The 12,630-nt window shown below is 37.4% G+C and overlaps 1 protein-coding gene and 1 non-coding gene across 2 annotated transcripts; both read left to right on the top strand.

Moving 5' to 3' along the window:
• The first annotated feature begins 328 nt into the window (after nucleotides 1–328).
• LOC126892147 (uncharacterized) lies at nucleotides 329–8,855 on the top strand. Its single transcript, XM_050661610.1, has 2 exons — nucleotides 329–868; nucleotides 8,397–8,855. Exons 1-2 carry the CDS (start codon nucleotides 329–331, stop codon nucleotides 8,853–8,855), a joined length of 999 nt encoding a protein of 332 aa, XP_050517567.1.
• Nucleotides 8,856–12,297: 3,442 nt separating this feature from the next.
• On the top strand, nucleotides 12,298–12,381 carry Trnal-uaa (transfer RNA leucine (anticodon UAA)). Its single transcript has one exon. It is a non-coding gene; the product is annotated as a tRNA-Leu (tRNA).
• The last annotated feature ends 249 nt before the right edge of the window (nucleotides 12,382–12,630 follow it).

The raw sequence follows: 12,630 nt of genomic DNA, 5'->3' as shown, positions 1-12,630 counted from the left end.
AAATTTGATGAATTTGTATGCACAGTGCAACTTCTTCAGCCACACATTATGTGTATTGCTGAATCCTGGCTTAAACCCTCAATCCCTGATTCTTCTGTTAACATCAATGGATATACAATTTATCGTAAAGACAGAGAAAATCGTGTCGGTGGTGGTGTATGCATTTATTTATCTAATATTATTACCACAACTTTCAAAATTAACATTAACCCATTAGATATTCCTGGAATAGATGCTATTCACGTGTCTATTACATAAAAATCCATTTTGCCTTAATTTAGTCTGTATATACCGTCCACCTCTTACAGTACTTGCACACGATAATATTATGTTTACTAAACTTGAAGAACTATCATCTCTCGATAATCTCATTATTACTGGAGATTTTAATTTTCCGGAGATCACCTGGCCAATAACTTCGTTATCTGACACCGAAAACTCTCATAATTTATTTAAAAGTTTTGTAGTAAATTCGAACTTAATACAGCTCATTACAGAACCTACCAGATTTAGAACTAATAACCAACCATCTACTTTAGATCTGGTGCTTATTAACGACGAACAGCTGATTTCATCTCTCGAAATCAGCTCTCCTATAGGAAAGTCAGATCATGCAGTTATAACGGCTCACATCCAATTCAATCAAATTCTACCCCGCAAAAATAATATTGTAACATACACCACAACAGATTTTTCTGAAGTCGACGCTGAATTCTCTCAAATCAACTGGAATTTGTTTTTTGCTGACTTAAACGACCCTTCATCAATGTGGACTGCATTTCTCGATACCGTCCACAATATAATTTCTAAAAATACTACCATCCGTAAGACTTATAAAAACAATCTTAAACCGTGGATTAATCAAACGGCAACAGAAAAAATTAATCACAAACGACATCTCTGGCGGAAATTTAAACAGACCGGGCTTTACAGCGATTTTCAAAACCACCGCAGATTTTCAAATAATTTACAAACATTTCTAAAAACTTTAAGACGTAATTTTGAAACAAGTGTTATTGAAAGCGGTAACATTAAAAAAGTTTACAAATACATAAGATCCTCATTGACATCTAAAGTGTCCATACCTTTACTACAAAAACCTAATCAGACTTTATGCTCTTCTGACACAGATTCTTCCGAAACTCTCTCCTTAGCATTTTCACAGGTTTTTACTAAAGAATCGAATGATGGCAATCTACCTCCTATTAGGTGTAACCGTGTCGGCGCATCCTTAGAGCAAGTCGAATTTACAGTGGATCATGTCAAACAACATTTAATGAAACTTCGCACAGTCGCTTCACCTGGTTTAGATGGTTTAACATCAAAAATGTTAAAAGGATGCGCAGACACGCTTGCAATACCTTTAACGTTAATTATGCAGACTTCTTTTATCCAGAATTCCTTACCCCCTAGTTGGAAATTAGCATCCGTCACCCCTATTTTTAAAAAAGGCAACAAACTCGATCCCAACAATTATCGCCCGATTAGCTTGCTGTCAGTAGTTGGTAAGGTCATGGAAGCCATTATTTCCGAGGAGATGACTAAATTCCTTCTCCAGGAACATGTCATTCCAACACAACAACATGGATTTGTGTCTGGCCGCTCTACTCTAACCAATCTCCTACATTGTGTTAACGACTGGACGCTATCCCTTAACAGTTCGCAGCCGGTCGACGTTGTTTATCTAGACTTCTCTAAAGCCTTTGACCGTGTCCCTAAGCGCAGACTTCTACATAAGCTAGAACATTTCGGAGTTCGCGGTACTTTACTTCGTTGGATAGATGATTTCCTGACAGATCGACATTACAAAGTTAGAGTTGGCGAATCTTTCTCACAGGACAGGTTAGTGGAAAGTGGAGTGCCTCAGGGTTCTGTCCTCGGACCTCTGCTTTTTACGGTTTATACCAGCGATGTTCCTTATTATGTTTCCAGTAAAATATCGTTCTATGCTGATGACACAAAAATATATGCCAATCCTATGACAAACCAGTTAACCCTCCAAAGGGACTTGGACTCTATCTTTACTTGGTGTTCCCAATGGTTACTACCCTTAAACGCGGAAAAATGTGTAGTGCTTAGAATTGGTAAAAATAACCCACTTGTGCCGTATTTTGTTAACGGGCGACCATTAGATTCAGTGTTCTCGTATAACGACCTTGGTGTTATCGTAAACAGCAGTCTAACGTGGTCCGACCACATTACTTCTATTTGTAAACGTGCGAACTCCAGACTATATCTTATTCGGAGGTGTTTTTCGAGAGTTTCAATGCAGTCATTCTGTAAACTTTACACTATTTACGTAAGACCGATTCTTGAATACGCTGGTCCAACGTGGCATCCTGATTTGGTTCGAGACAAAACATTGTTGGAAAACGTCCAAAGAAAAGCAACTCGAATTCCATTGGGACTGAGAAGACCCTCCTATGCAGAGAGACTTAGTATGGCCAATCTAACTTCCTTCGAACTTCGTCGACAACGTGGAGACTTAATAACCACTTTTAAAATATTAAAATTCAGTTTCGGAAATCTCGACGAAATGTTTACTATAAACCAAGATGAACGCCTCAGAGGTCACCAGTTCAAACTTAAAAAAGAGAACTTTTCTACGAGATCAAGGCAGAACTTCCTACCAAATAGAGTGTTCGAGAGTTGGAATAACCTTAGTGATAACATTGTCACGGCCCCCTCTACTAACACGTTTAAAAACAGACTTGACCGTTTCTTATTATAGCTGAACTATTTTATTTTTTTTTATGTAAACAAAAATTATATCTTTTTTCTTTTGTTTTATATTGTATCTACTAGTAGGTTAGTTATGTAATTTCTTTGTTTTTGGGCATAATAGGGACTTGTCCCTCTGCCCTTGCTTATGTATAATAATAATAATAATAATAATAATAATAAAAATAGGGGTGGGCAGGGTGTTGAGGAGGCGGGCCTCTGTCATACAATCAGCTACAGCCCAACCACAATCACAACCACAAGCGAGCCAAACAACAACAAGAGCTCCACCCGCCGAAGGTGCTGCGCTGGAACATCAGCCGGCGCTCACTCAAGCGGGACGACCGAGGCAGCGCATGAAATGGACTGTGTCCATTAATGAAAACATTTTGCGCTTCTACTACAAGGTGACAAACCTCGGTCAAGAAACAATCGGCTACCGACAACAGCTGTATGCCGAATTTTGCAGGACATACCCAGATATTCAAGTATCGGAGCAGCGAGTATCAGACCAATACCGGGTAATTATAAGAAACAACCTTATCCCAGAGACTCGACGCAATACCATCAGAAGCGAAGTCGAACGGGAGATTCATAACGATGTTGTAATTGAAGATCCAGTCCCTGTTGAAGTTCATGAGCAGATTCCTGAGCTTGCCATACAAGAAACTCAACCTGACAATACAGAGCAGGAAAACAACGAGTTACGTGATAACCTAGTAAGCGAAATGGCACGTGCGGTACAGGAGTTTAATGGAACAAACCCACTTAGCAGACCACCGCTACCACGAATAAACTCTTGTAAAAAACTAGGGGCGCTGTTACAAATTGTGAACACTGAAGTCCTACCCAATTATGTCGTAGAAGCTCACACATTAGAATATTTGCACATGCTAATCTACTGTGCAGCAACAGCAGTTGCTAATGTAATGGGCGTTAAGATCAGAACACGACGGGGTACTAATAACGAAAGAACTGGTAACAGAATTGCACCCTGGGAGAAAAGACTGCTCGGAAAGATTGAATTACTACGTAAGGATATTGGTATAGTCACAGAATACATACGAGGTGTAACAAGTAGAAAAGTCATCAGGAGAGCTGAAGAAATAATGCTGAGTACCGCAAGACACTCAAGATATGATCCAGAAAACAACACAGCGCATCAGTGTCTGGATACATTAAAACAAAAACTCTCCGTTTATTCAGGGCGACTAAGGAGGTACAAAGTTAGTAACAACCGCAAAAGCGACAATGCTCTTTTTGAGAGTTCTGAGAAGGCGTTCTATCGAAAACTCAATTCCACTGTAGAACGTGTCGATAAGACTTACCCAAGCCAAGAAGAAATTCATGAGTTTTGGGGAAATCAACTTTCCACACCAGCTGCTCTTAACAACAATGCTGGGTGGATAGAAGATACGACACAGAACTGCCAACACTACATTACTACATTTTACGAACCCTTCACTACTGAAGAAGTCTCAAATATCATCAAAGAGCTTCATAACTGGAAATCTCCTGGACCAGATGGGGTTCAAAACTTTTGGCTCAAGAAGTTTTGGACTGTTCATGAGTGCTTATCAACACTAATTAATCATGTTATTTCTAATCCACAGGATATACCAGCATTCCTAACTCAGGGTACCACTTATTTAATACCGAAGGATCAAAATAACACCCAAGATCCAGCCAAATACCGCCCAATTACTTGTCTTCCAACTTTGTATAAATTGGTCACATCCTGTGTAGCCCGGCGTATCTACCAACACTGTGCTCTGAACAATATCATAGAGCCTCAACAGAAAGGATGCGCTAAGGGTTCCATGGGTTGCAAAGAACAACTCATCATCGACTCAGTCATTTCTAACCAGGCGTATTCCAAAAAGAGGAATCTTTTTACTGCCTTCATTGATTACAAGAAGGCCTTTGATTCAGTGCCGCATGAATGGCTTATAGATATATTGAGAATATATAAAGTCGATGATAATATAGTGACCTTTTTAGAGCATATAATGACAGATTGGAAAACTAGAATTCACCTTCAAATACCTGGTGAAATTAACATCGAAACTGAAAATATCGCAATCAGCCGGGGCCTGTTTCAAGGAGATTCGTTGAGTCCTCTGTGGTTCTGTCTAGCTATGAACCCACTATCTCAGCTATTAAACTCCACAGACGCAGGTTTTAGCATCAAAAATAACAACAATGTGGTGGCGAAGCTTAATCATTTATTGTACATGGATGATTTGAAATTAATGGCTTCCACTCGCAACCAACTCGATGAGATGCTAAAAACTGTAGAAAATTTTTCTAATGATATTAGTATGCACTTCGGACTAGACAAGTGCCGTATTTTAAATATAGTCAGAGGAAAAGTACAGCCGGGAGGATTCGATATGCAAAATGGCCAGAACATCGAGGCCATGGGTGAAAACGATATGTATAAATATCTTGGAGTAAAGCAAGCGCGGAAAATTGACCATAAACAAATGAAAACAGAGATAACTACAGAGTTTATACAAAGGGTAAAACAGCTGCTTCGCTCACACCTTAACAGTAGAAATTTGTTTAAGGCACTAAACACCTACGCATGTTCCGCGCTTAGCTACTCATTTGGCATTGTTAAGTGGACAAAAACGGACATAGAAAATCTTCAGCGGAAAGTACGAACGCACCTTACAAAGGCACAAAAACACCATCCCAAAAGTGCAGTGGAAAGAACGACATTACCACGGAATTTAGGAGGAAGAGGACTTATGGATATAGGTGAGCAATTGGACAAACAAATTGCTAACTTAAGAACTTATTTTCAGATGCAGGCTGAGACATCTACTCTACATCGCGCTATCTGCGCAGTAGATGACACAACACCGATTAAACTGAGGGAACCAGAAATGCGCATAAACCACCTCACTAAAGACGAAAAACTGCGCACCTGGATGGGTAAACCTCTACACGGGCGACATCCCAATGAGGTCAGCCAAGACTATGTCGACAATACAGCGTCGAACTATTGGTTGACATCAGGAAAGATGTTCCCTGAAACGGAGGGATCAATACTGGCCATTCAGGATCAGGTTATACCAACCAGAAATTACCTGAAATATATCGTCAAAGACCCTCAGGTTCAAAACGACAGATGCCGATATGGATGTCAAGCCCAAGAAACCATCCAACATATTACAGGGGGCTGCCAGGCATTTGCTGCAACTGAATATAAGGAACGGCATGACGCAGTGGGAAAAATCCTTCATCAGGAGATAGCTATCAAGCTGGGACTTCTCCAAACGGATCATCTCCCGTATTATCAATACGTCCCTGAGAGTATGCTTGAGGATGGCAACTACAAGCTATACTGGGACCGCACTGTGCTTACAGACCAAACAGTGGCACATAATAGACCAGATCTCGTACTAGTTAATAAATTAACAAAACAAACAACACTAATTGATGTGGCGATACCTAACAACAATAATCTCCGTAGTAAATTTACTGAAAAGATCGCCAAGTACAGAGATCTAGAAATTCAAATACGAAGGCAATGGAGAATGCAAAGTACCCAGACGATACCGATTATCATGTCTACTACTGGAGTCATTCCGAAGACCCTCCTCGAAAGCATAAAAAAGCTGGGTCTGAATGAACATCTTTATAAGACCATGCAGAAAGCTGTACTACTCGCGACGGCCAGAAGTGTACGAAAATTTTTGGGAGATACACCTGCATTCCAAGTCACCTAGGGCTCGATAACACGGAAAGAGTCCCACCAGAGCTCAATCCTTTTGATACCGTAGGTATCTGGGATGAGTCAATTTTCCCCTTAGAGGGAGTGTGAGCCGTATGGCTAAATAATATATAAAAATACGTTAATTGACATTTCATTCACGTTGTTAAACACAGAAATTAAAACATGAAATAATAATAATACTCGGCAATATTAATGAAAGTATATGTTTATCTTTATATAATAAAAATGGATGCGGCTGCTGGCACAAGTACGACAAAATCTCATCGACACAAACCACTCTCAAAAGCTGAGAAACAAATCGTGTGGAAAGTGTATGATGGTCGGAACACATCCTACAACGGAAGCTGTAGATCGTTGTTCGTTCTTAACAGGAGGGAGTGTCAGCGACCACAGTTGAAAGAATTGTGCGTAAATTGAAAAGCACGGAAACTTTAAGAGGAAACAGTCGCGATCAACAGGTAGCAAAAACGCGTTCCAAGATTGCGGCTGTAATTTTGAATATTTTTTCGAGATATTTGGCACACGTATTCGTAATATAATAGAGAATGGCGGTACAGAGCCCAGTTTGAAAAATATATTAATATGTGGAAATTACTCTGTAATTAAATACAATATTAAAAAACGAGCCTGTACCGCCATTAAGAAGAACAAAAAAATACATTTTATTCAAATAAACTTTTTTATCCGATGCCTAGATTTTGTGTCATTTTGGAACTACTAATGAAATAAAAAAATTTAGTAGTTCCAAAATGACACAAAATCTAGGCATCGGATAAAAAAGTTTATTTGAAGAAAGTGTATTTTTTTGTTCTTCTTAATGGCGGTACAGGCTCGTTTTTTAATATTGTATTTAATTACAGAGTAATTTCCACATATTAATATTTTTCAAATTGGGCTCTGTACCGCCATTCTTTATTATATTACGAATACGTCTGCCAAATATCTCGAAAAAATATTCAAAATTACAGCCGCAACCTTGGAACGCGTTTTCGCTACCTGTTGATCGCTACTGTTTCCTCTTAAGTGCAGCAAAAACTCACCAGCGTGGACGAAAATATTTTCATTTAAGTGAATATAATCCGGAGGACTGTACATACGTTCTTTTTAGAAAAAAGCCTCCAACCATCAATAATGTTAAGGCCAAGTTGCTGGAGAACGACATGATTCCTCAAATGAGCCGTGAAACGCTAAGAACAGTTTTGCATCAGTTAAATTTTCGTTACATGAAACGGTCTCGGAAATCAATCGTAATAGATAAAGAGGAAATTGTATCATGGCGACGAAGATATCTGCGCTTTATTAGGGATTGTCGTGTTTCCAAAAGAAAAATATACTACCTTGATGAAACTTGAATTAATGCCGGGCATACAGTTTCAAAAATTTGGCATGATACAACTATAAGAACTCTCGGAATGGGACGTTTCATCGCTGCCGATTCATCGCCAGTCCATTTCATCGGCGTCCGTTTCATCGCCATCCGTTTCATCGCCAGTTAGTCAGTTGATTTTGTATTATGGGAGATAACTCGACACGACGTTAAATTCAGTTCAAAACAGATAAAATCAAGTCAATTAAACAGATAAAAAATATTATATTTTACTGTTCTATTTCTATTTCCCCTAAATTTTATACTAAATGTAACTAAATTTGTAGTGTTAAATGGCCTTTGTAGAAATAATATGTTCAAATTTATGTAGTGTTATGTTGGGTTAGGTTAGGTTAGGTTAGGTCATTTCCTAGAATTCCTAACTAATATTAAAAATTAATAAATGTAACTGTCGACAATTGGTCGGTGGAAATAAATTAGTTAGCGATTAGCTGACTGGCGATGAATCGGCCGGCGATGAATTGGCGGCGATGAACTGGCGGCGATGAAACGTCCTAGACCCAAGATCTCCTCGTCAAGCATTTATAGAAGGCTTATCTACAGGCTTACGAGCACCATCAGGCAGGCAAAGGTCAACGTCTTATTGTAGCTCATATCGGTAGCGATACAGGTTTTCTGGAAAATAGTGCTCTCGTTTTTATATCAAAGAAAACTGTCGACTATCACGAGGACATGGACGCCGTATGCTTTGAAGGATGGTTCGAAAACGTTCTTCAGCATCTCGAACCTAACTCAGAGGTAGTATTAGACAATGCATCCTACCATAGTCGACTTGTTGAACGAATTCCTACTATGAGTGACAGAAAAGCAGTTTTGCAACATTGTTTGAGGGGAAAATCAATTCCATACGGCGAGGATATGGTTAAAATGGAGCTTATGAGTATTATTAGACAACATCGTGGTGCATATAGTCAGTATACTGTAGATATAATGGCTAGACTTCATGACATTACTACTTACGACTACCGCCTTATCATTGTGAATTTAACCCAATATAATTAATTTGGGCACAAATGAAAGAATATGTGGGTCGGGAAAATGTCAAATTTAAAATTAGTGATGTCCAGCGCCTCTTGCAAGCCAGTTTGGACAGTATACATTCAACTAATTAGAAGAATGCGATAAGCCATGTTATTAAAGTAGAAGACGATATGTGGAGGTTTGACGGCATGGTAGATAATGTTATTGAGCCTGTGTTAATACAATTAGGATCAAATAATTCAGACAGTTCAACAGACATTTCTGCAGAATCAATAGAGTAAGATGATTTGCAAAATTATGAGGTACATATCTTATGTCTCCAGTAAGTTGTCATTCCATTGTTCTCGTGGTCTTCACACTGATCGTCTTCCTATTACCGTCTCTCGCCGTCCCTATTATTCCATTTGTTGACATTCGGCTTATGTGGTCGTTCCATTCTACCTGTTTTTCACCCAGTTGTTAATGTTGTCCATCTTGCATCTCCGTCGTATATCTGCACTAACCCTGTCTAGCTCTTTTAGCTCTATGTTATGTATTTAATAAAACTATGGACCGACTTTGACTACTTTATTGAAACACATTAATTTGTATCTTTACATGAGACAAGATGGACAACGTCAACATGACACCATTGCCGACATTACAGCACAGCACACCCCCACATAGCAATGCAAGTTCCGTGTTAACGAGTGAAACGACGATTGTCGCATAAGCCAGTGGTAGGGCGCGTAACTATACGCCATATGGCGGTAAATTCAAAAGGGCTGTAAAATTAACTTGGATTGAGAACTCATTTTAATGTAAAGGAAAATCAATATAACCTTGAAATAACAAAATCCTTATCCTTGATTGATAAAAGTATATCTGTATGTATTTATCAATCAACGTTTATAATAATTCGTATACTATTTGGATTTTTTTGTGTTATTTTGAGGTTATATTTATTTTCCATTACATTAAAATGCCAAAGTGGTTAAAAAATTAAAGAATAAAACATAAAATACAATCTTTATTTATAAAAATGTTTATATGTATGTTTATAAAATATGTTTGTTATCAATTATCAATGTAAAAACTTAAACACAACTACCTTATTACACATATATTTACACAATATTATTATTTATTCATCAGTTTCAACCACACCAAAATTGTATACATTTGGAATAAAACACAACTGCTATAATTCACTTTACACTTTTTGTTGCTGGATGCACTATTTAAACGCTATTTATGAAAAAATAAAACAAATAAATATGGCGTCGTATTTTTCTCAAAGAAATGAAAACTGACAACTGACAATGACAAAGAAAGTGACAGAATACAGAACGAACGACGTGCAGAAACCTTCAGAAATGATACTAGTGGTGCCATCCCGTGCAAGGGCGCAAACTAGCAAACGTGCGTTGACCTTGAATATCCCTGTTGCATTGCTATGTGGGGGTCTGCTGTGCATTACAGTGTTCTTTTTGCATGTGACATTTATTTGACAGCTCCCAAAGTATGTTATTGGGGTGTGTTCCGAAATGCCATAACTTAAGTAAATATACAACATTTCTCCCCTTCTTTTTAAAGATTAAATCTGGTAGGTGCTTTAATCATTCTACCAGATCTGGTGTGTAGGGGTGATTGAATAGAAGGTGAAGTTGTAATAGAACTAGCAGTATGCTGAGTGGTTTCTAAAACCGGTGACTGAATAAAATTATTTGGTGCAACTTCAACTTCCATGACATTAGTCTGATTCTTATAACCTCTATCTAAAATTAACGAAGAGCTAGCACTTATTTTTGGTTGCACAACTACATCACACACCTCCGGTAAAACACTATCTTCGATTGGTAAAGTCTCATAAACACTACTTCTTAAATCATCTGAATGAACAAACTTAATATTGTCCTCTATTTGAACAAGGTACGTACTAAAAGTTAGGACTTTTTTAATAACATCCTTTTGCCACAGCTTAGTACGCTTATTTTTTACAAAAACATTTTGTTCTATGAAAGTGACAACTGTACTCTTTATTAACCACACAAATTCATTTTTTAAGAGTTACACAATATCTACAACATAATAAATTATTCTAAGGGTAGACATACTAAATATGTCTATGCGGATACGCCACTGATTGAAGGGTGGCTACTGAAATTTCAGATTTACCTGAATTTTTGGGTTACCTGATATGCAACAAATTATTTACGCGTCCATATACAAAAAATATATATTATATAACACGCGTTCTGTAGTTGACACTACAGTTGGATAACTTTATCTTTGATAAGAGGAGCAATCAAAAGATTATCAACCGGTTAAAGTCGGTTTTTAAGGGCCAGTACTTTCTGTCTCGATTAAACCCCGGTTAGCGGAATTTTGCATGACAAAATTCCTCTAACCGAGGTTTAATCGGGACAGAAACTATCGACCCTTGTAGTCTTGTTAACCACAATATATAAAACTGCTAAAATAAAACTGCTATTAACATATGATTTTTGTAAAAAATAGGAAAAGAAATTGTGAAGACCGGCAAAAATTGGGAAGAGAGAAATAGAACACACAATAATTAATATAATAAGAAAAAATTGCTATGCACATAACTATTTTAATATTTTCCATTAAATAATGAGAACAAAGAAAAGAAGAGAAATATAACAAAGTATTCCACAATTATTTACACAGAGTAGAAGTGAATTTTTTTGAACGTAATTATTTTTTAAAAATACATGGATAAACAGAAACACAAGTACATAATGAACAACAAAAATATTTAAAACATGAAAAACGAGTATATAATAAATACACAAAAAATATTAAAACACTGAACAACAAAATCGCTTACCTTAATTGAATATTTTTCACTGAACACTGAGATCTTACTAACGACACTTTTAGATGCTGACTGTGTCGTATTATTGCAGTGTCATTATTTATAGGCGAAACCCCACGCGGTCAAAACGTGTTAATCGTATGTTCACTACATTGTCTTATCCATTTCAGAGACACATGTTAATGATTTTTGGTTTTTTTTTCATTCGTTACAAGATAAAGAATTTCCTGGTAAAATTTATTATTGTGGCTTACGAATACTGATAACAGTTTATAACGTTACAACATGCGGTTAGACGTTTCTTCGCAGTTTCCGGCAGTTGCGGTTAGGCGTTTCCCCGTTATTTTATTATTTTTACAAAAATATACGTCTGCAACCTCAATCCTTATCAGTTGACTACATCTGGTAAATCCAAGTAACACGGCGTTTAAACATATTTTTAAATATTTCTCTAAAAGTAATTCTGAGTTTTCGATTATTCATTTTATATATGTATGAGTTTTACGAACAACAATATTGAGAATTTGACGATGGTTTATGCTTTCAGTCATAAATAATGATCGTTTAGCATTACACGTAATGTACATGAATACACATTTTTAAAATAATAATTAATGTTATGTATTAGTGTTTTCTTTACAAGTCAGGTTGACCGAGTGGTCAAAGGCGTCGGATTTAAGCTCCGATACCCGAAAGGGTGCGAGGGTTCGAACCCCTCACCTGACATTTTATGACTAGAATGGGTATTGTCATGTGCTTCGCATGTTATATAGTACATTACCTCTTGTCTTTTCAAAATCAACAATCTTGTAGGTTACAAAATCAACAATGTCTAACGGTGAACGTAGCATATGCCTATCAGTAGACTTGCCATGTGCTTAGCATGCCACTCAGTACATTGCCTCTTGTCTTTTTAAAATCAACGATGCTCTTACATGTCTAACGGTGAACGTAGCACAGTATCCCAGACGTTGT

Source organism: Diabrotica virgifera, chromosome 1, assembly GCF_917563875.1.
Source record: "Diabrotica virgifera virgifera chromosome 1, PGI_DIABVI_V3a".
Classification (NCBI taxonomy): domain Eukaryota; kingdom Metazoa; phylum Arthropoda; class Insecta; order Coleoptera; family Chrysomelidae; genus Diabrotica; species Diabrotica virgifera.
This window is presented reverse-complemented; position numbering and strand designations above follow the sequence as displayed.

Bases quoted from the DNA above. Each gene is read 5' to 3' on its own strand.
- LOC126892147 (XM_050661610.1), top strand. From the start codon at position 329: ATGTTTACTAAACTTGAAGAACTATCATCTCTCGATAATCTCATTATT. The intron at 869-8,396 runs GCAACAGAAAAA...GCTTATCTACAG, and splicing joins AACCGTGGATTAATCAAACG to GCTTACGAGCACCATCAGGC.